At 38.0% G+C, this 22,937-nt stretch overlaps 1 protein-coding gene across 15 annotated transcripts in view; it reads right to left on the reverse strand.

Moving 5' to 3' along the window:
- TFDP2 (transcription factor Dp-2) overlaps window positions 1-22,937 on the reverse strand; it is a 207,217-nt gene that overhangs the window by 20,640 nt on the left and 163,640 nt on the right. For 6 of the 15 annotated variants that reach the window (XM_055110570.2, XM_034957528.4, XM_055110571.2 and 3 more), the window contains 3 exons: window positions 14,154-14,316; window positions 9,691-9,834; window positions 5,717-5,785 (listed from right to left, as the gene is read on the reverse strand). In XM_055110570.2, coding sequence (XP_054966545.1) covers window positions 5,717-5,785; window positions 9,691-9,834; window positions 14,154-14,316 — 376 coding nt within the window. Of the gene's footprint in view, window positions 1-5,716; window positions 5,786-9,690; window positions 9,838-14,153; window positions 14,317-16,714; window positions 16,760-22,937 lie in introns of all 15 variants that reach the window. The other 9 variants (XM_055110569.2, XM_003826522.6, XM_063602586.1 and 6 more) reach the window with 3 other exon arrangements.

Raw genomic sequence — 22,937 nt, forward strand, 5'->3', positions numbered from 1 at the left:
CTCCCTTTTTTTAATAAGGTAAATGTACGATAGAATTTCACAGCTAGAAAGACTGTATGCAGTTCAAGTTTTTCATCTGCTCAAGAAACAGATAACGTTTTAAAAGTTCCTCAAGTCAGAGCCATTCATTCCCCTTCATTAGCTTGTTATAATCTTGTCACCCAGTAGTGATAAATTTATTTTTTACATTTTAGCAATCTTATGATCAGTATTGTTTATTTCAGGTTCTGGACCTTAACTAAAGTTTCAGTAAGATTACTATTATTGGCCAGGCATGGTAGCTCACACCTGTAATCTCAGCACTTTGGGAGGCCGAAGTGGGAAGTTCTCTTGAGCCTAGGAGTTCGAGGATGCAGTGAGCTAGGACTGTGCCACTACATTCCAGCCTGGGCAACAGAGCCCTTTCTCAAGAAGAAAAAGAAAAGAAAAAAAGGAAAGAAAAGAAGGGAAGAGAAGGGAGGGGAAGGGGAAGGGGAAGGGGAAGGAAAGGGAAGGAAAGGGAAGGAAAGGAAAGGAAAGGAAAGGAAAGGAAAGGAAAGGAAAGGAAAGGAAAGGAAAGGAAAAAAGAAAAGAAAAGAAAAGATTACTATTATCTTAAAATGGCTGAGTGCCATCCCCCCAAAAGGGGAAGATTTACTCTTTGAAAAGCACAAAAAATAATGAACACCAATTTACTGTAGACCTAAGTGTGTCCAAAAATCACTATCAATAACTAGCACTATCAATATCATTACCAAACATTATTGAGGTTACATTTCATTATTTTCTGTTGCTAAAAAACGAATTCATTGCTTAATTCATTTAATAATGAGGAAAAATTATGATTAAACTGTGGAACTGAGAAAAAGAATTACATGCTTAAATACTCCTGCATAGCTTCTCTTCCCTTTTACTAGAATACACATCTCAAGAGCTGTTCCTACACTTTGCCTAACTTGGTGTCCCTAGTGCCACAAGAGGACTCTGGTATATGGGGGAATATAAGCAGTGATAACTAATGGCCCTTATGTATTTGTGATTCACTATTTAATGCTGTGTACATTTAATAGTATCAATGGTTTTTCAAGTGAAGAGAGCAGTAAAAACATAATGTTTTTATTATTATTATTTATTATTATTTTTTTGAGACGGAGTCTCACTCTGTTGCCCAGGCTGGAGTACAGTGGCACGATCTCAGCTCACTGCAACCTCCGCCTCCCGGGTTCAAATGATTTTCCTGCTTCAGCCTCCCGAGTAGCCGGGACTACAGGCACCCGCCACCATGCCTGGCTAATTTTTGCATTTTTAGTAGAGGCGGGGTTTTACCATATTGGCCAGGCTGGTCTCGAACTCCTGACCTTGTGATCTGCCCACCTTGGCCTCCCAAAGTGCTGGGATTACAGGCGTGAGCCACTGCACCTGGTCATAATGTTTTTTTTCACACTGTCACAAATTTCATATACCATATAATGTTATTTTGGATAGTAAAAGGAAAAATAATTCACTTATTTTGAACTCACTTATTTGTTGCCCTTTGATTGATTTCCTTTGGCCTTTTGTTCTTTTTCAAACTCATTAACATCTATTCCAGAGGCTGAACAGCTTTAAGTGTGTTCATTCATTTTCCTATGCGTTTATTATGGAAAAGGTTTAAGGGCTGGAAAGGGCAATTATAGAGATAAAAGTAGGATATTGGGATTATCTACAGGTTTGCTTTACTCACACCATTCTTCTACATTACCAAAAATAAAAGAGAGGTGGTAGCAAGGAGGTAATAGTTACCTGTGTCATGTGACATGAGTGAGTTGTGACATGAGCTTATAAAAAAAAAATCAAGTGAGCTTAGCCACAGCAAATGGATTACTTATTAAAAAAAAAAAAAAAAAAAAAAAAGACGGAGTCTTGCTCTGTTGCCCAGGCTGGAGTGCAGTGGTGCAATCTTGGCTCACTGCAACCTCCGCCTCCCGGGTTCAAGCGAATCTCTTGCCTCAGCCTCCTGAGTACCTGAGATTTCAGGTGTGCACCACCATGCCTGGCTAATTTTTTTATTTTTAGTAGAGACGGGGTTTCACCATGTTTGTCAGGCTGGTCTCAAACTCCTGACCTCGTGATCTGCCCACCTCAGCCTCCCAAAGTGCTGGGATGACAGGAGTAAGCCACCGTGCCCGGCTGCTTAATTTACTTTCTTTTTTTTTTTTTTTTTTTTTTGAGACGGAGTCTCGCTCTGTCGCCCAGGCTGGAGTGCAGTGGCGCGATCTCGGCTCACTGCAAGCTCCGCCTCCCGGGTTCACGCCATTCTCCTGCCTCAGCCTCCCGAGTAGCTGGGACTACAGGCGCCCGCTACCACGCCCGGCTAATTTTTTGTATTTTTAGTAGAGACGGGGTTTCACCGTATTAGCCAGGATGGTCTCGATCTCCTGACCTCGTGATCCGCCCGCCTCGGCCTCCCAAAGTGCTGGGATTACAGGCGTGAGCCACTGCGCCCGGCCTGCTTAATTTACTTTCTATGACAACTTAATTTATTTGATGAAAGGAAAAAAACTGAAATGCTAGGAGGAAATAAGTTTTTTTTTTTTTTTTTTGAGACAGAGTTTCGCTCTTGTTGCCCAGGCTAGGGTGCAGTGGGGCGATCTCAGCTCACTGCAACCTCTGCCTCCCAGGTTCAAGAGATTATCCTGCCTCAGCCTCCCAAGCAGCTGAGATTACAGGCATGCGCCACCATGCCTGGCTAATTTTTTGTATTTTTAGTAGAGACGGGGTTTCTCCATGTTGGTCAGGCTGGTCTCGAACTCCTGAACTCAGGTGATATGCCCGCCTCCGCCTCCCAAAGTGCTGGGATTACATGCGTGAGCCACCACATCCGGCCTTTGGAAATAAGTTTTAAGTTTACCAGAAGACCACAAGTTGATTTCAGTTATACTTTGGGTTTCACTTTAATGTTTAGAGAGACCTGTTTCTATAAATGTTGACAGCCAGGCTGCCCCTGGGTGGAACTCTTCTACAAATATTTGGTTTGAGAGACAGTAGAGGAAAAGAAGTTCAGGACTTTAAAAAATAAAAAAACAATGTTCATGGTACAGAGGTAAGCAGGGAAAAAATATGGTTTCATTCTTTGCATCAGGCATCTAGAGACAGGGAAGTCCTACACACATGAGGGTGATCTTGCCCAGCACCATTCTTTCTGATAGGCAGATGACTGTTGGCATGCTGATAAACAGGTTTTTAAAAATAACGTGCCAAAAAAATTAAGCTCCAAAATGTTCCATGGTTTTGAAGAAATTCCAGGAGGGCCCCAGCACAGGGTTTGGGGCATGAGCTCTTAGGGGATACTGCAGATAACTGTGCAGGGATAGGGACAACAGAGAGGCTGCCGGGGGGAAGAAGATGGCAGCACAGGAGTTCAAGGAGGAGCGTTTGGTAGAATTCTACAGGCAGGAGCATAGGAATAAACTGTCAGTTTCAGCTTTTTTTTTTTAAAGCTGCACAATATTCTCTTCAAACAAAACATTATTATTTATATATTATATATTATATATAATTATATATAATATATAACTATATATAATATATAACTATATATAACATATACTATATATAACTATATAACATATATAACTATATATAACATATATCTATATATAACATATATATCTCATATATAACATATATATCTCATATACAGATATATATAACATATATATCTCATATACAGATATATATATAACATATATATCTCATATACAGATATATAACATATATATCTCATATACAGATATATAACATATATATCTCATATACAGATATATATAACATATATATCTCATATACAGATATATATAACATATATATCTCATATACAGATATATATAACATATATATCTCATATACAGATATATATAACATATATATCTCATATACAGATATATATAACATATATATCTCATATACAGATATATATAACATATATATCTCATATACAGATATATATAACATATATATCTCATATACAGATATATATAACATATATCTCATATACAGATATATATAACATATATCTCATATATGATATATATAACATATATCTCATATATGATATATATAACATATATATCTCATATATGATATATATAACATATATATCTCATATATGATATATATAACATATATATCTCATATATGATATATATAACATATATATCTCATATATGATATATATAACATATATATCTCATATATGATATATATAACATATATATCTCATATATAGATATATATAACATATATATCTCATATATAGATATATATAACATATATATCTCATATATAGATATATATAACATATATATCTCATATATAGATATATATAACATATATATCCATATATATAGATATATATAACATATATATATCCATATATATAGATATATATAACATATATATCTCATATATAGATATATATAACATATATATCTCATATATAGATACATATATAACATATATATCTCATATATAGATACATATATAACATATATATCTCATATAGATATATATAACATATATATATCTCATATATAGAGATATATATATAACATATATATATCTCATATATAGATATATATAACATATATATATCTCATATATAGATATATATAACATATATATATCTCATATATAGATATATATATAACATATATATATCTCATATATAGATATATATATAACATATATATCTCATATATAGATATATATAACATATATATATCTCATATATAGATATATATATAACATATATATATCATATATATAGATATATATAACATATATATATCTCATATATATGAGATATATATATCTCATATATATAGATATATATATAACATATATATCTCATATATATAGATAGATATATAACATATATATATCTCATATATATAGATAGATAGATAGATATATATAACCAGCCTAAATTTTGGTATTTCTATAAATCTTACTGAAACAGACCCATTGTGGTGGCTCATGCCTGTAACCCCAGCACTTTGGGAGGCTGAGGCGGGTGGATCACAAAGTCAGGAGTTCAAGACCAGCCTGGCCAAGATGGTGAAACCCCGTCTCTACTAAAAATACGAAAAAACTAGCCAGGCGTGGTGGCGGGTACTTGTAATCCCAGCTACTTGGGAGGCTGAGGCAGAGAATGGCTTGAACCCGGGAGGCAGAGGTTACAGTGAGCCAAGATTGCACCACTGCACTCCAGCCTGGCGAAAGAGTGAGACTCAGTCTCAAAAAACAACAACAAAAATCTTACTGAACTATTTCATGCCATTCTGTCATTTACTGATAAAATTAAGTATTACAGGCAGATTTGATTACTGTACTTGAAGCACCTAAAATTTAACTAGCTTCACTAGTGGATATTCCAAATTCGGGCTAAAATAAACAAATACAAAAAGACCCCTGACAGTTTATGTTTAGAGAGGCCTGAGTGTCAACAGTGAACTGCTGCCTGGCGTAAGTCACACACAGGGCAGGGAAGCTACTGTGGAGCTGAGATGATGGCAACAGATGGGACCATCTTAAGGCAGAGCACGTGGATGGCAACAAGCTAGGAGGTGAGAGAGGCTGCCCTGGCGTGGGCTCACCACACACCACTCAGAGGCACCACAATTAGAAAACACACTGACTCCAAAAGGCAGCAAGTGGAGAAACAGGGAAGGTAATGAAAACATCTTGGTATCTTTACCTGTAGGAGAAGTTCTTGCAGCTGGGCCCGCTTCTGCTTTATCCGTTCTATCCGCCTCTGCTTCTCTATCTTTAAAACATTGGTTACAAAATAATATGAACATAGGTAGAGTATAAAGTATCGTTCACTTTCCAGGTCCCTATTCTGAGATAACAATTTTCCCTAGAGAAACTGAACCCATTTTAACAATATGAATAAAGACAAATCATATCTTTGTAGGGGGCAGGGGCTGGAGTGAACAAGTAGACACAACATCAGATCTGTGGCAACTGTCATTAAAATGAAATCATACACTTAATGAATACTTGTTAGCAGTACTTGTTGCAATTATTATTCAAGTTCTAATCAAAGTAATAGTACCACTTAGTTTATACTCACTCTATCTGCCAACACAAAAGTAAGCATTTTACACACATTATCTTAATTCACCTTCACAAAAACCTTATGAGTTAAGTCCTGTTGTTATCCACTTTGCATCGAAGGGAACGGAGGCATAGAGGGCTTAAGTAACTACCCAAGGTCACGCAGCTAGTGAATGGCAAGAGCCAAGATTTGAACCTAAATCCTCTGGTTACAGGGACTCTATTATTAATTACTTTGTTATATTACTCCTCTAAGAATAAGGCAAGATCTTATTTACAATTCCAGCTTAGCTGACTCTCCAATGAGGACAGCTGATAATACAGATATCTCACACATCACGGTAGGCTGGGTGTGGTGGCTCACGCCTGTAATCCCAACACTTTGGGAGGCCGAGGGGGGAGAATCACTTGAGATCAGGAGTTTGAGACCAGTCTGGCCAACATGGCAAAACCCTATCTCTACAAAAAATACAAAAGCCAGGTGTGGTGGCGCGCATCTGTAGTCCCAGCTAATTGGGAGGCTGAGACACGAGAATTGCTTGAACTTGGGAGGCAGAGATTGCAGTGAGCCAAGATCACGCCACTGCACTCCAGCCTGGACAACAAAGCAAGACCCTGTCTCAAAAAGAAAAAAAAAAAAAAAAGAAACATGCTTATTGGACAAATTTTCCAGCTTCAAACTACTGCTTTTTTTCTCAATCTGATAACTACTCAGAGAAAACAGACATTAGGGTCTGAACTTCCTTGCAGTTGAGTTCCTCACTGTCTCCTTGGGCAAAAGCCAATGACATCTATTAAGAAAAGTTATGGCCAGGCGCGGTGGCTCAGCCTGTAATCCCAGCACTTTGGGAGGCCGAGGTGGGCGGATCACAAGGTCAGGAGTTCGAGACCAGCCTGGCCAAGAGACCAGCCTGGCCAATAAGGTGAAACCTCGTCTCTACTTAAAAAAAAAAAAAAAAAAAAAATTAGCCAGGCGTGTTGGCAGGCGCCTGTAATCCCAGCTACTCGGGAGGCTGAGGCAGCAGAATTGCTCGAACCCGGGAGGCAGAGGTTGCAGTGAGCTGAAGATCGCGCCATTGAACTCCAGCCTGGGTGACAGAGCAAGTCTCCAACTCAACAACAAAAAAAAGAAAATTTATAGGAGCCCATTGGTTTGGACTGAGCTCCTGCACTAAGCTCAACAGACCAAACAAAAATGGAGTCACTCATGCTGAAATGCCACCAGGCCAAAACTGAGTTGTTTATCTGACCTAGGAAATCAGGAGAGAAAGAGAATAGCAAACTACCCAAACAGGCCAGTTACAGCTGGCATAAGAGAGTCTTCTCTATTTTACCCTTACAAGGAAAGTGACATTGATATGTCCAGTCTGCTTTTTGTTCTGTTTCTGCCTCTATCCGCCTTTGCTGCTTCTCTATCTTTAAAACACTGAAGAATGTTCAACCTCTTCTGCTCAGCTTATAGGAATACTCATTCTACTTACTAGTGAGGTGTTGCCAGATTCTAGAATCACAAATAAAAGGCAATTAAGATCTTTAAACTAAATTTGTTACAATTTTGTCTTTCAATCATCACATAAGACATTTTTCTTGTCTGCTCCAGCAGATTATCTCTTACTTGCTCCGCATCCAGTCTAGTCTGTACTAGCAGTTTCCATTCATGGTTCCTCTATCCACCACGTTTTACTTTTAAATTACTTAAGATTCACTGTAAAATCTGTGTGGCGTTCTGCATTTGAAAAGATGTTGTAGGAGCATCCCTTTATCAGAAGCTCTGACAAGCCAGGCCCCTTACCTGTCCCTCATCCAACCAGGTCAAGCTGCACTGATTCTACCTCTAAAACACCTCTCCAATCTCATGGCCGCTGCCGTAACTCAGACCATCTCTAATCCGCCTCCCCCATTCCATTTCCTTCCCTACCTGTTAATTTTATTTCCAACCCACTGGCAGAGTGATCCTTTAAAAAACATCCTATCAACCCTTCTGTTTGTAATTTATCAACTGCTTCCCTTTGTTTACAGGATCAGGTCTCCACTGCTTAACACTTAGATATCTATCCTCCTTTCTCCATGCCTGTTCCCTAGCCACACCCAGCTCCAGGCAAGCTTTCTCATGCCTGTCTCAGCCCATGTAGCACCTCTGCCTTGAAGGCCCTCCCCACCCTTATCCACTTGGCAGACTACTCCCACCTCATGCCTGAGCTCTGGGATTATCTCCTTGGTAAAGCCCTCCCTCAGCCCTCTTTGCAGAGAATCTGTACATTTCTTTCTGAGGAGTAATCACATTTTCGGTAACTCTTTTACATTTCTCTTCTCCCCGGTGAGAATGACAGTTCCTTGGGGTCAGAGATTTGCCTTGTATAACCTGTGATTAAGCACAGGGTAGATGTGAATAGGTTTTTTTTGCTTAATGAGTTTTTGGTATCAGCTCAATATTACTGGTCATGAAAATGATGCTCAAATTCCACTCTATCAGAAGGAAGAAAAACAAGAAAAGGAGGATATTTCCACTGTAGCATATGAAAAATATTATATAGCTTCTGATGAATATCTGGTTTCTCTCTCCATCCATAAGTATAATAATACCAAATAACTGAATTGCTGGGGAGAAAAGACTGAGAAAAACAGGAAACCAATCTTATCTCCCAAAGCTATGTGTGTGTGTGTGTGTATATATATATATATATATATATTTTTTTTTTTTAAAGATGGAGTCTTGCTCTTGTCGCCTAGGCTGGAGTGCAATGGCACCATCTCGGTTCACTGTAACCTCTGCCTCCCAGGTTCAAGCGATTCTCCTGCCTCAGCTTTCCAAGTAGCTGGGATTACAGGCGTCCGCCACTGGCTAATTTTTGCATTTTTAGTAGAGACGGGGTTTTACCATTTTGACACCCACCTCGGCCTCCCAAAGTGCTGGGATTACAGGCGTGAGCCACCGCCCCTGGCCCAAAAGCCATATTTAACCTCAGTTTACTCCATTTATGGCCATGATAGTAAAATTATGTCAAGTCAATTTAGAAACAGTATGTCAGGGAACATGCTCATTTAGGAAGAGTTTTCTATAATGCTTAAAGTTAACAGAACTTAAAATGCTTCTGCATACATCATTCCAAAATTCTATCCATTCTGGTAAAGACACAAATGAAACACTATTCATTCTGTTGCTACTATTTCAAAGTAAAAGTCTGACTTCCACAGCTATATTCAGAATATTGTGTAACCAATAAAGGAAATAAACAGCCAGCTTGATCCTTTTTTTTTTTTTTTTTGGATACATACAGCAAGCATCTCATCAAATAAGATACCATTTCACCAAAAGTTTATTAGTAGAGTGCTCAGAATTAACTTAGGATGAAATAAAAATCTTCTCTAAGAAACAGTAAAATCAAATTGTTATTCAACTTTTATATCCCTCAGTTTCATCATTTGCAAATTAAACTGCAGACTATACCTATAAGGCGCCTTCCAATTCTAAAATTCTACAGTCTGTTAAAAAATGACATAGTATACATGAAAAATTGGAAATATTTTATATTAGAATTACATTTTTAAATTAAAATGCCTGTGATGTAAAATAATGCAAACAGTTATTCATAAACAGATTTTCTCACTTACCTCCAGATTCTGACATTCCTGAGCAGAATTGGTAGGCAGGCCAATCCACTTGATTTCTTTTTTTTCCTTTGAAATTATGTTCATTGCCATTAGCACATTTAAAGCATCATAAACTCTTCGCCTAATGTTCTTCTGATCATAAGCCTGCTAAAAAATATTTTCACTGAGTGATAAATCTTAAGGGTTAAGATACAGTCACATGATATGAATATATCAAATTAATATTACAACTTCAAAGTGCTGGAAGGATTCTATTTTTTTATTTAGCCAACTGACAAAAACATCCAAAAGAATTCTATATTCCGAGAAAATATCCTTCAAAATTAAAGATGAAATAAAAATACTTTCAAACAATATAAAACAAAATAATCTTAAAAATAAAGATCATGTTACCTGCAGATCTACACTGAAATATACTAAAGGGATTTCTTCAGGTAGAAGAAATATCATCTAAGATGGGAGCTTAGATATGTAGGATAGAATGAAGACCACCCCAAAAAGTAAATATGTGGGTAAATCTCAATTTTCACTGTATAAAACAATAATAATGCCTTATGGAGTCTAGAATACAGAACTTAATATACATGACAACAAATAGTATACATATTAACAGAAAAAGGTATTGGAGGTAAAGTGTTCTAAGCCCTTGCATTATCTGGGAGGATTTTAGACTTAAAAAAATCAAGGACATTTATTCAAGTTCTGGGTAAAACTGTGCTTCTCAAAATGTGTTCCTTGACCACTGCTGATCTGCAAACTGTCTCCAATCTACAATGGGACTAGGAACTTGTACCAAAATATAATCCTCTATATGACAAGGGACACTGTTCAGTTCAGCTGACCATTTTTCTTCTTCTTCTTCTTTTTTTTTTTTTTTTGAGACAGTGTCTCACTCTCTCGCCCACACTGGAGTGCAGTGGCGCAATCTCAGCTCACTGCAACCTCCACCTCCCGGGTTCAAGCGATTCTTCTGCCTCAGCCTCCCAAGTAGCTGGCACTATAGATGCACATCACCACGCCCAGCTAATTTTTCTATTTTTAGTAGAGACGGGGTTTCACCATATTGGCCAGGCTGATCTTGAACTCCTGACCTCATGATCTGCCTGCCTTGACCTCCCAAAGTGCTAGGATTACAGGTGTGAGCCACCGTGCCTGGCCTTTTTCTTCTATTTTTTGATAGTAAGACTTACTCAATCAAGGAAACCATGTTGGTTTACATTGTGGAACAAGGTCCTCAGGAAATGCAACGATAATAAAGGATGGTGGAGAACACTGAATCCACCTAAATATAAAACTAGATCTAAATAAGTGGGGGATTTAAGTTATAGAACTGAATGTAAATACTAGAAATCTTGACAATGGGCCAGGAGTGGTGGCTCATGCCTGTAATCCCACCACTTTGAGAGGCCAAGGTGGGCGGATCACCTGAGGTCAGGAGTTCAAGACCAGCCTGGCCAACATGGCAAAACCCCATCTCTACTAAAAAATACAAAACTTAACTGGGCGTGGTGGCGCATGACTGTAATCCCAGCTACTCAGGAGGATGAGGCAGGAAAATCGCTTGAATCCGGGAGATGGAGGTTGCAGTAAGCCAAGATTGAGCCACTGCACTCCAGTCTGGGTGACAGAGCTAGACTCTGTCTCAAAAAAAAAAAAAGAAATCTTGACCCTGTAGAAACAATGATACTGTAACAACAAGTACTGGGAGGAGGCAATGTGATAGGTATGCCAATTTCCTCTTTTTGATATTGAAAGGGATATGGATGTTGTTCAAAGCAGATTAAATAATAATAAAGGGTTCAGCACAATCTATTTATTTAAAGTAATAAAAACAACTATTTTTCCAAGACAGAGTCTTGCTCTGTTGCCCAGGCTGGAGTGCAATGGTGAGATCTCAGCTCACTGCAACCTCCACCTTCTGGGTTCCAGTGATTCTCCAGCCTCAGCCTCCCGAGTAGCTGGGATTACAGGCGCCCACCACCACACCCGGCTAATTTTTGTATTTTTAGTACAGACAGGGTTTCATCATGTTGGCCAGGCTGGTCTCCAACTCCTGACAGTGTGATCCGTCCACCTCGGCCTCCCAAAGTGCTGGGATTATAGGCGTGAGCCACTGCACCCGGCCTATAGTAGTAGTATTATTCTTTTTAACAAATATACTAATATATCTAATCTGAGTCCTATGGTAGAAGAGAAAAATGGAAGACAGAAAAAAACATATGTTTTTCTTCATAACCAATAGATACTGTCTACAGGTGGTAACTCAAGGAACTTAAGTTATAAAGGTAACCAACTGAAGAACTGAGACTACAAGCATTCTAAATTATCAGAAAAATAACAAAGCAGTGAATAAAGAGAAAAAAACTCAACCTTTGTTTATATCCTGGGAAGGTGGTGGTGATAGGGTATTAGTAAAAATGTATTTTAGATATTGAAAAGTGCTAAGAAGAAATGCTTCATTGTGGTGACAGGTGAGTGAAGATCACAAGGCAGGGAGAGAGAAGCCATATGAATACCTAGCAAAGACTGCTCTAGGCAAAGCAGTGTAATGGCCTGATCAGGGACAAAACATGTAGCTGGAGCATAGTGACATGTGGCTGGAGGGTAGTAAATGAGACAGTGCATAGCAGAAGACGAGATTAGTGAGGTAATGGTGGGCAAGCTCACAAAGGGGCTTGCAGATCATTGTGAGAACCATGGCTTTCACTCAGAAACAGAATGCTATAGACTTTTTTTTTCAAGTGCCTAGAGAACATGAAAAGAAAAAGAAAATCACATATGGCTCCCAAGGAAAATCTCAATGTAATCCAAAAAAAAAGGGAAATAGTTCAAATCATATTCTCTGGACAAATTAAGTAATAAAAGTAAAACTTTAAAGCAACAAACAAAACTTGGAACTATAAGAACTCTTTCTAAGGCAATCCTTAGGTCAAAGAACAAATTAAAACCAAAATTAAAGAACATCTAAAGAATAATATATCAGAATCAATAGGATAGGGCTAAATCAGTGCTCTAGAGAAACAGTCATAGCCATATATATATATATATATATATATATATATATATATATTTTTTTTTTTTTTTCCCCAAAGAGACGAAGTCTTGCTTTGCCGCCCAGGCTGGAATGCAGTGGCATGATTGAATTCCTGGGCTCAAGCAATCCTCCTCAGCCTCTGGAGTAGCTGGGACTACAGGTTTGTGCCACTGCACCTGGCTAATTTAAAAAAAAAAACTTTTTGTAGAGGTCAGGCATGGTGGCTCATGCCTGTAATCCCAGCACTTTGGGAGGCTGAGGCTGGAGGATCACTTGAGTCAAGGAGTTCAAAATCAGCCTGGGCAACATAGTGAGACCCCATATCAAAAAAAAAAAAAAAAAAGATAAAGAAATACATTTTTTTTCTGTAGAGGCAGAGCCTTGCCATTTTTGGTCCCAGCTACTCAGGATGCTGAGGCACAAGCATCACTTAAACCTGGGAAGTAGAGGTTTCATTGAGCCGAAACTGCACCACTGTACTCCATTTATTTGAGACGCTGCCGGACAACTGAATTTTTTATAAACATATTTATGTATTCCTTTTCCAATTAAAAATAAAATTTTCTTGTTGACTTAGACATTGAAGAAACAATAAGATTCAGAAACAATAAAAAATTATTGGATAGGCGACCAATTTTTTTTTTCTTTTTGAGACGGAGTCTCACTCTGTCGCCCAGGCTGGAGTACAGTGGTGCGATCTTGGCTTACTGCAACCTCCGCCTCCCAGGTTCAAGCAATTCTCCTGCCTCAGCCTCCTGAGTAGCTGGGATTACAGGCACATGCCACCATGCCTGGCTAATTTTTTGTATTTTTAGTAGAGACAGGGTTTCACAGTGTTAGCCAGGATGGTCTCGATCTCCTGACCTCATGATCCACCCACCTCAGACTCCCAAAGTGCTGGGATTACAGGCGTGAGCCACTGCGCCTGGCCAAATATTTTTTAAATGTTAAAAAAAAAACACAAAAAACAACTAAGGCTGGGTACAGTGGCTCACGCCTGTAATCCCAGCACTTTGGAAGGCCAAGGCAGGTGGATCACCTGAGGTCAGGAGTTTGAGACCAGCCTGGCCAACATGGTGAAACACTGTCTCTACTAAAAATACAAAAATTGGCTGGGAATGGTGGTGTGCGCCTGTAATCCCAGCTACGCGGGAGGCTGAGTCACAAGAATAGCTTGAACCTGGGAGGCAGAGGTTGCAGTGAGCCGAGATCGCGCCACTGAACTCCAGCCTGGGCGACAGAGTGAGGTTCCGCCTAAAAAAAAAAAAGGAATTCCCTCCAAAATAAAACTCAACAACAACAACAAAATCCCCCAAAATAAAGGATAAAACCCTCAAGTATAGTCGTGATTCCTCAAATCTATAACAAAGATAACACAAAGAAGTAGCATCATCCATCAAAATCAATGTCAGGTTCACGATTTACATACCGAATCAGCAGCCAAATGGTTATTTGAATTGGTGAACTCTGACACCAGCTCATCAGCGACTTCATTGTACGATGTTGTACCTTTTCGTTGAACTTTCTCACACACTTTCATTGAAAAGTGTCTCAAGCCTTTCCCATTTTTATCTCCTTTTTTGCTTCGTTTACTAGAAGGGAAAAAAGTTTTTTTTACTCCATTATACATATTAGAGAGTTTCTTTACAAATCTCTGTAAGATAATGCAAGAAGACAGTAATTTAAGTTTTACTTCAGGTGTCAAAAATTTAAATTGAATAGAGATGAGAAAATGTTTATTTAAACTTACTTTTTGCCTTAAAGGCCTAATAAAGTATAAAGTTAGTGTTTTTCTATGCACAGCATTTATTTATTCAACAAATATTTATTGACCAGTTACTATTCTATGCCAGATACTGTTATTGACACTGAGAATAAGTCAGTGAAAAAACACAAAAACTCTGCCCTTGTACAGCTAACATACTTATCTTTTCCTATTCTACGTAGATTATAGTTTTTTTACTGAAATTAAAACTATAGTCATTTGCCACATAAGGACATTTCGGTCAATGATGGGCCGCATATACAACAGTAGTCCAATAAGATTACAATGGAGCTGAAAAATTCTCATTGCCTAGTGATGTAGTAACCATCGTAATGGTTAATGTGAGTAATAATGCATTACTCACATGTTTGTGGTGATGCTGGCAGACAAACCTACTGCTCTGCCAGTCCTATAAAAGTCTAGCACATGCAATTATGGACAGTACATAATACTTGATAATGATAATAAATGACTATGTTACTGGTTTCTGTATTTACTAAACTATACTCTTCATCATTACTTTAGAGCGTACTTCTTCAAATTATAAATTAAAGTTAACTGTAAAAAGCCTCAGGCAATCCTTCAGGAGGTATCCAGAAGAACGCATTGTTATCACAGGAGATGACAGCTCCATGTGTGTTACTGCCCCTGAAGACCTTCCAGTGGGACAAAATGTGGAGGTGGAGGACAGTGATATTGATGATCTTGACGCCCCTGTAGGCCTAGGATAGTGTGTCTCAGTTTCCTTTTTTGGAGAGAGAGTCTCGCTCTATCCCCTAGGCTGGAGTGCAGTGGCGTGATCTCAGCTCACTGCAACCTCCGCCTCCCAGGTTCAAGCGATTCTCCTGCCTCAGCCTCCCGAGTAGCTGGGATTACAGGTGTGCGCCACCACACCTGGCTAATTTTTGTACTTTTAGTAGAGACGGGGTTTCATCATGTTGGCCAGGCTGTTCCAGAACTCCTGACCTCAGGTGATCTGCCTGCCTCGGCCTCCCAAAGTGCTGGGATTACAGGCGTCAGCCACTGCGCCTGGCCCTCTGTCTCAGTTTTCTGTTTTTGGGTTTTTTTTTTTTTGGATTCAGGGTCTCACTCTGTTGCCCGGGCTAGAGTGCAGTGGCACCGTCATGGCTCACTGCAGCCTAAACCTCCTGTGCTCAAGTGATCCTTCCACCTCAGCCTTCCAAGTAGTTAGAATTACAGGTGCATGTCACCATGCCTCGCTAATTTCTTTTTTGTAGAGACAGGGTCTCGTTATGTTGCCCAGGCTGCTCTTGAACTCCTGACCTCAAGTGATCCCTCCCATCTCAGCTTCCCAAAGTGTTGGGTTATAAGTGTGAGCCACCCGGCCCAGCCACGTCTCAGTGTTCAACAAAAAAGTTTCAAAAGTAAAAAAAAAAAAAAAAATTAGAAATTAAAACACAAACAGAAAAAAGCTTATGGAATAAGTATATAAAGAAAATATTTTTGTACAGCTGTACAATGTGTAATGATTAATCAGGGTAATTGGGGTATCCATCATCTCAAGCCTTTATTGTTTCTTTGTATTAGGAACATTCCAATTCCATTCCTCTAGTTACTTAAAATATATAATCAATTGTTGTTAACTACAGCAACCTATTGTACTACCAAATACTAGATATTATTCATTGTATCTAAGTGTATTTTTGGACCCATTAATATGTTTGTGTTTTTTTTGTTTGTTTGTTTGTTTGTTTTGAGAAAGAGTCTCACTCTATCCCCTAGGCTGGAGTGCAGTGGTACGATCTCAGCTCACTGAGAAACCCGGGTTCAAGCGATTCTCCTGCTTCAGCCTCCCGAGTAGCTGGCATTACAGGCGCCTACCCCCATGACTGGCTAATTTTTGTAGTTTTAGTAGAGATGGGGTTTCACCATGTTGGTCAGGCTGGTCTCGAACTCCTGACCTCAAGTGATCCATCCGCCTTGGCCTCCCAAAGTGCTGGGATTACAGATGTGAACCACTGCTCCTGGCCAATATTGTTTGTGTTTTAAGTCAAGTGTTACTACACGAGTAAAACAGTTTGAGAACATTAAAAAGTTTATAAAGTAAAAAAGTTATAGTAAGCTAAGGTTAACTTATTATTGAAGAAGAAAAAAATCTTTTTAAAATAAATTACTGTAGCCTAAGTATACAGTGATTATAAAGTCTAAAGTAGTGTGCAGTAAATTCCTAGGCCTTCACATTCACTCACCACTCACTGACTCACCCAGAGCAACTTCCAGTCCTGCAAGCTCCATTCATGAAAAGTGCCCTATAAAGGTGTATCATTAAAAAAATCTTTTACAAGGTATTTTTACTCTACTTTTTTCTATGTTTAGGTATGTTTAAATACACAAATACTTATCACTGTGTTACAATGACCTATAGTATTCAAACCAGTAACATGCTGTGCAGGTTTGTAGCCTCGGGGCAATAGGCTATACCAAGTACCTAAGTGTGTAGCAGGCTATACCACCCTAGGTTTGGGTAAGTACATTGATGATGTTCACACAACGATGAAATCGCCTAATGAAGCCTTTCTCAGAACATAGCCCCTCATTAAGTGATGTGGGACTGTGAATATATTTATTGATAAATAATTTACATGTTCTATGTTATGTACATAGAAACAGATACTAAACATGCAGTTTTAAAAGGAATATGAGAAAAGGATATCTACTCTCCTTTCCCTACATTCCCAAAGAGTTGTGTATGCATCCCTTGTGATAGTATAGGACAGCATATATATCTTACCTCACAGACTACTTATTTGAAATAATGTGAAATCACTAAAATATATTGAATGGTATTAAGTAGTGGAGTAGAATGGTGACATTTTCAGTTAGGCAGACATTCTCACTGCAAAGCAGATTTTGGAATCAGAATTAGTAACAGTAGAAGTGAAATTTATGAGGCAAAAGCAGAGACACAAAGACCAACTGAGAGGGTATTGCAATAGCCCAGGTAAGAGAATATGAATCCCCAAACTGGGGCTGTGGTAGGGCAGGAGATAAAAAGATGGATTTACAAAATTTTAAAAGACAAAAAATCAATAAAATTGTCTGAAGTGGAGGGTAAGGAAGAGAGGAATAGTAGAATGACCTCTAGAAAGAAGGGTCATTTACTGAGATCGAAGAGATGAATTAAATTTATGAGTTGCATTTTAAACCTCCTAATCAGCACTGTCCAATACCCCTAGGCATAACTCACATGTGGCTATTGAATACTTGAAATGTGGGAAGTGTGAATTGAGATATGTCGTAAGTTTAACACACTGGATTTTAAATACTTAATATAAGGAATGAATGTAAAATACCTCACTAGTGATTTTTATATTTAATTACACACTGAAATACAATATTTTGGATATACTGGACTAAATTAAAAATATTAAAATTAACTTCAGATATTTATTTTCTTTTAAAATTTCTATTGGGCAGAAATAATGTTGTGTATGGGATTATATAGCCAGGAAAAGAACTGGTTAATGGCTTAAAGTAAATAAATTTCTCAACTTAGTGGTTATATGCTTTTTTCTTCTTTTTTTTTTTTTTTTTAAAGACTACTCAAGTAGTCTTTACCCCCTACTCAAGTAGGGGGTAAAGTGTAGAACAAGGAGTTCGATCTGTGTTCAACTGATTGTGAACCATCAATTGAGATAACTCACTACCTTCAGGCCAGCCAGTTACATACTTTTGAAAAGCCAAGAGTGAAGCAGGGTTGTTTTTCATCCAATTCTTGGTCTTTTTGTTAAAGGCAGCAATAAGATAGGGTGGTTTCGGGCAATCACTTAGCTTATTGGCTCTCTATAGTCATACCTGGATAATATTTGTAGTCATACTGGATAATATTTAAAGGAAGAAACTAAACATAGTCCTTAAGTAGGAACAACTACAATTTTAACAACTATTATAAAACAGTGATGGCTATACTCTTGAAATGTAGATACAAGCCTACATGTAAGAGTTTTATAAAATCAGTTCAGTGCATAAATTGATAATAAACTTGAAGAAAACTTGGTTAAATATCAACATTAGTAAACTATCAGATACATATTTTGAGCAGTTTACTCGATTTAACTCTGATCCACAGTCCTTCATCTGAAAAATGCAGAATACACATCTCACAAGTTGTGAGGATGAAATGCATATAACATATGGTACACTACAAGTGATCTTATCCCCTTCATGAGCTGCTAGAATTTTCATAAGCAATATAAAACCAAAGGGCACTATTCAACAATGGCTGGATCAAGAAATTAAGCTTATTATTTGGAAGGTTAATAGAATATCATGCCAAAACTCAATTAACATCAACATTAAAATTCAACAAAGGAGGTTAGAGGAGTCAACACCTGCCATACACAGATGAGAGATTTGGTCCTGCAACCAATCCAGTAAGCCACTTTGAAAGTTAAGCAAAAAATGTCTCTAGTTAAAGAACATTAAAAGGCAAAAGGCTATATAAAGAACTACAACAAAAAACGAAACAACTCAATTCAAAAATGGGCAAAGGGCCAGGTGCAGTGGCTCGTGCCTGTAATCCCAGCACTTTGGGAGGCCAAGGCAAGTGGATCACTTGAGGTCAGGAGTTCGAGACCAGCCTGGCCAACATGGTGAAACCCCATCTCCACAAAAAAATACAAAAATTAGCTGGGCGTGGTGGTACATATCTGTAATCCTAGCTACTTGGGAGGCTGAGGCATGAGAATCACTTGAACCTGGGAGGCAAAGGTTGCAGTTCACGCCACCACACGCCAGCCTGGGAGTGAGAATGTCTCAAGAAAAAAAAAAAAGGGCAAAAGACTTAATAGTCATTTATCCAAAGAAGATATACAAATAGCCAAAAAGTACATGAAAAGATGCTCAACATCACTCATCATTAGAGAAATATAAATCAAAACCATAATGAGATGCCACTACATACCCATTAGAATGGCTATTAAAAAAACAAAAACTGAAAACGAGAAAGTGTTGGAGAGGATGTAGAGAAACTGCACCCATTATGCACTGCTGGTGGAAATATAAAATGATACAGCCACTGTGGAAAACAATATGGCAATTTCTCAAAAAAGTAAACATAGAATTACCATATGATCCAGTAATTCCACTTTTGGGTATACACCCAGATGAACCTGAAAGCAGGAACAACAGATACTTGTACACCCATGTTCATAGCACCATTATTCACAATAGGTAAAATGTGGAAGCAACCCAACTGCCCACCAATGGATAAACAGATAAAATGTGGTATATACGTATAATGAAATACATTCATCCTTAAAAAGGAATAAAATTCTGATACATGCTACACTACAGATGAACCGTGAAGACATAAGTGACATAAGCCAGACATAAAAAGATAAATATTGGGTTGGGCGTGGTGGCTCACACCTGTAATCCCAGCACTTTGGGAGGCCGAGGTGGGCGGATCACGAGGTCAAGAGATCAAGACCATCCTGGCCAACGTGATGAAACCCCGTTTACTAAAAATACAAAAATTAGCTGGCGTGGTGGCGCGTGCCCGTAGTCTCAGCTACTTGGGAGGCTGAGGCAGAAGAATTGCTTGAACCCAGGAGGCGGAGGTTGTAGTGAGCCGAGATCACGCCACCGTACACGCCTGGCGACAGAGCAAAACTCCGTCTCAAAAAATAAATAAAAAGATATTGTATGATTCCACTTATATGAAATCAAATTATAGTCAAAATCATAGAAAGTAGAACAGAGGGACTGTGGGGGAGTGGTAAATGTAGTGTTGTTGCTTCATGGGGACAGAGTTTCAATATGGGATGATGAAAAAGTTCTCGAGATGGATAGTGGTGATAGTTGCCCAACAATTTATTATTTCTCCATGGTTCTTTTGGTTTTGAACAGACTTATGTTTTGTTGTCTTTGATGCTTAAGTTTTGATGATTTCATGGCTTCATTAGCCAGTGTATTTCTGCAAATAAGATGCTGTAGTTTATGTATTATGTATTTCATCATCAATTATGGCTACAAAACCAAATTCAATATGAGAGGGGGTCATGTTTCTGAGCAAAACTAATACAAACTCCATTGTATTCAAACTGTTCTTCTTCTTTTTTTTTACATTGCTCCTTGTGGAGCAGGACTACCCCATAGGCAACGTGCCCAGAGTAGCCTGTTCTTCATTCTTTAAGTTACTTCCATTGTCACATCTGGTTAACTACTACTGCTGCCACCTTCAGAATAGGTATGCCTTTTCTTGAAAAAAATAGTTCAGGATGCTTATCTCACCATTAGAAAATGAGGATTAAAATAAAAGTTTACTTTTCTAATTTAGCTGATAATTTTAAATAATAAACCCAGGCTTGTTTGAAAAATTAAAATAACTGTAAAAATGTTATAAAAATAAATGTCAAAAATCCCTATTTTGGCCAAGCACAGTGGCTCAAGTCTATAATCCTAGCACTTTGGGAGGCCGAGGCAGGCAGATCGCCTGAGCCCAGCATTTCAAGACCAGGCTGGGCAACATAGTGAGACCTCATCTCTACAAAAAATGTAAAAATTAGTCAGGTGTGGTGATATATGCCAGCTACTCAGGAGGCTGAGGCAGGAGGATTGCTTGTGCCTAGGAGGTCAAGGCTGTAGTGAGCCATGACTGCGCCACTGCACTCCAGCCTGGGAGACAGAGCAAGACGCTGTCTCAAAAAAAAAAAAAAAAAAAAAAAACACCTATTTTTTCTTCATAGATTTTCTATATGCTTCTGGGTTACATTTGACAAATTAACCTTAATAAAAATTAACTCAAAGCAAAGACCTAAATGTAAGAGCTAAACCTATCAAACTCTTAGAAGAAAACGTAGGTGTTAAGTCTTTGTGACCTTGGATTAGGCAAAGATGTTTTAGATATATGACACAAAAGCATAAGTAACACAAGAAAAAAATAAGTTAATTAAACATCAAAATTAAAAACATTTGTGCCTCAAAAGACACCATTAAGAATGAAAGGTCAATTCACAGATTGGAGAAAAACTCTGCAAATCATGTATTTAATAAGGGATTTCCATCTAGAATATACAAGGAATGCAAATCAAAATGCTTTGAGTTAATTTTTATTAATGAGGTACCATTTCACAAGAAGTGTTAGCAAAAACGTGGAGAAACTGGAATACTCATACATTGTTTATGGGAATGTAAAACGGTACAGCCACTTTGGAAAACAGTCTAGCCATACTCAAAAGGGCTAAACAAAGAGTAACTGTATGACCCAGCAATTCCACTCCTTAGTCTGAGCTTAGTCTATAAAAGATGGCTAGGAATACACCACAGGAGCCCACAACATGAGGAAGAAAGCTTTCCTTTTCTTCTTATGTAGTCCTGTCCCATCGTCTAGTGACTTACAGCCTACAAGTTGAGAGTTACCTGGCTACAGTGTTTAACTTCTCCCTGAGTTTTTAAATGCAAATTTTCATTGACGTACATAACACATAAAGAAAAGTACGCAAACCAACTGTGTTAAGTGTCTCCTTCTAGATACAGTTCCACCCAAACACAACACCTCAAGAATATCTGTTACCATGACTTCTATTATAGTTTTACCTATTTTGAACTTTAAATTAAAATCACATAGTATGTACCCTTTTGTATCTGACAACACTATTTGAGAGATTCATTCACACTTTTCATGTGACTGTATTTCATTCATTTCATTGTATGAATACATTGCAATTCATTCATCCATTCTGCAGATGGGCATTTGGTTTGTTTCTAGTTGAAGGCTAATAGTGTTTCTATAAACTTTCTTGTACATGTTTTTGGTGAATGTGTGCACAAATTTCTGTTGAGTATACACAAGGAACAGAATTGATGAGTTACGGGTATGTGTACATTCAACTTCAGCAGACACTGCTAACTCCCAAAATGACTGTACCAGTTTTTCCTGCCACTAGCAGTGTATGAGCATTCTAGATGCTTCATATCCTTGCCAAACTTAGCACTGTCTATCCTTTTCATTGTAGCCATTCTGATGGATGTAAAGTGGTATTGCACTGTGGTTTTCATTTGCATTTTTCTAATGATTAATGCTGATAAGCACTTTTTCATGTTTACTGGCCTGTTTGTATTTTTTGCTAGAATAAAAAAATTCTGTTCATTTTTATATGCCCTTATATCCAGCAACCTTGCTAAATTCATTTTTCTCATAATTTGTCTGTAGATTCTTTTGTTTTTTCTTGGGATACAATCACATCATCTGCAAATAGTGCCATTTTATTTCTTCATTTACAATTCTTTTATTAAGGCTTTCCATTTTGTTTCTTGGCTTACTGCACTAGCAAGAATTTCCACTACAATACTGAATAGAGGTGGTGATTAACTAGGGATTCTCCTTGTTTCTTATGCCAAGTTGAAAGCTTTTTATTCACTACTAAATGTAATGTTTGCTGTCAGATTTGTGTGTGTGTGTGTTTGTGTGTGTGTGTGTGTGTG

This window comes from Pan paniscus, chromosome 2, assembly GCF_029289425.2.
Source record: "Pan paniscus chromosome 2, NHGRI_mPanPan1-v2.0_pri, whole genome shotgun sequence".
Classification (NCBI taxonomy): Eukaryota; Metazoa; Chordata; class Mammalia; order Primates; family Hominidae; genus Pan; species Pan paniscus.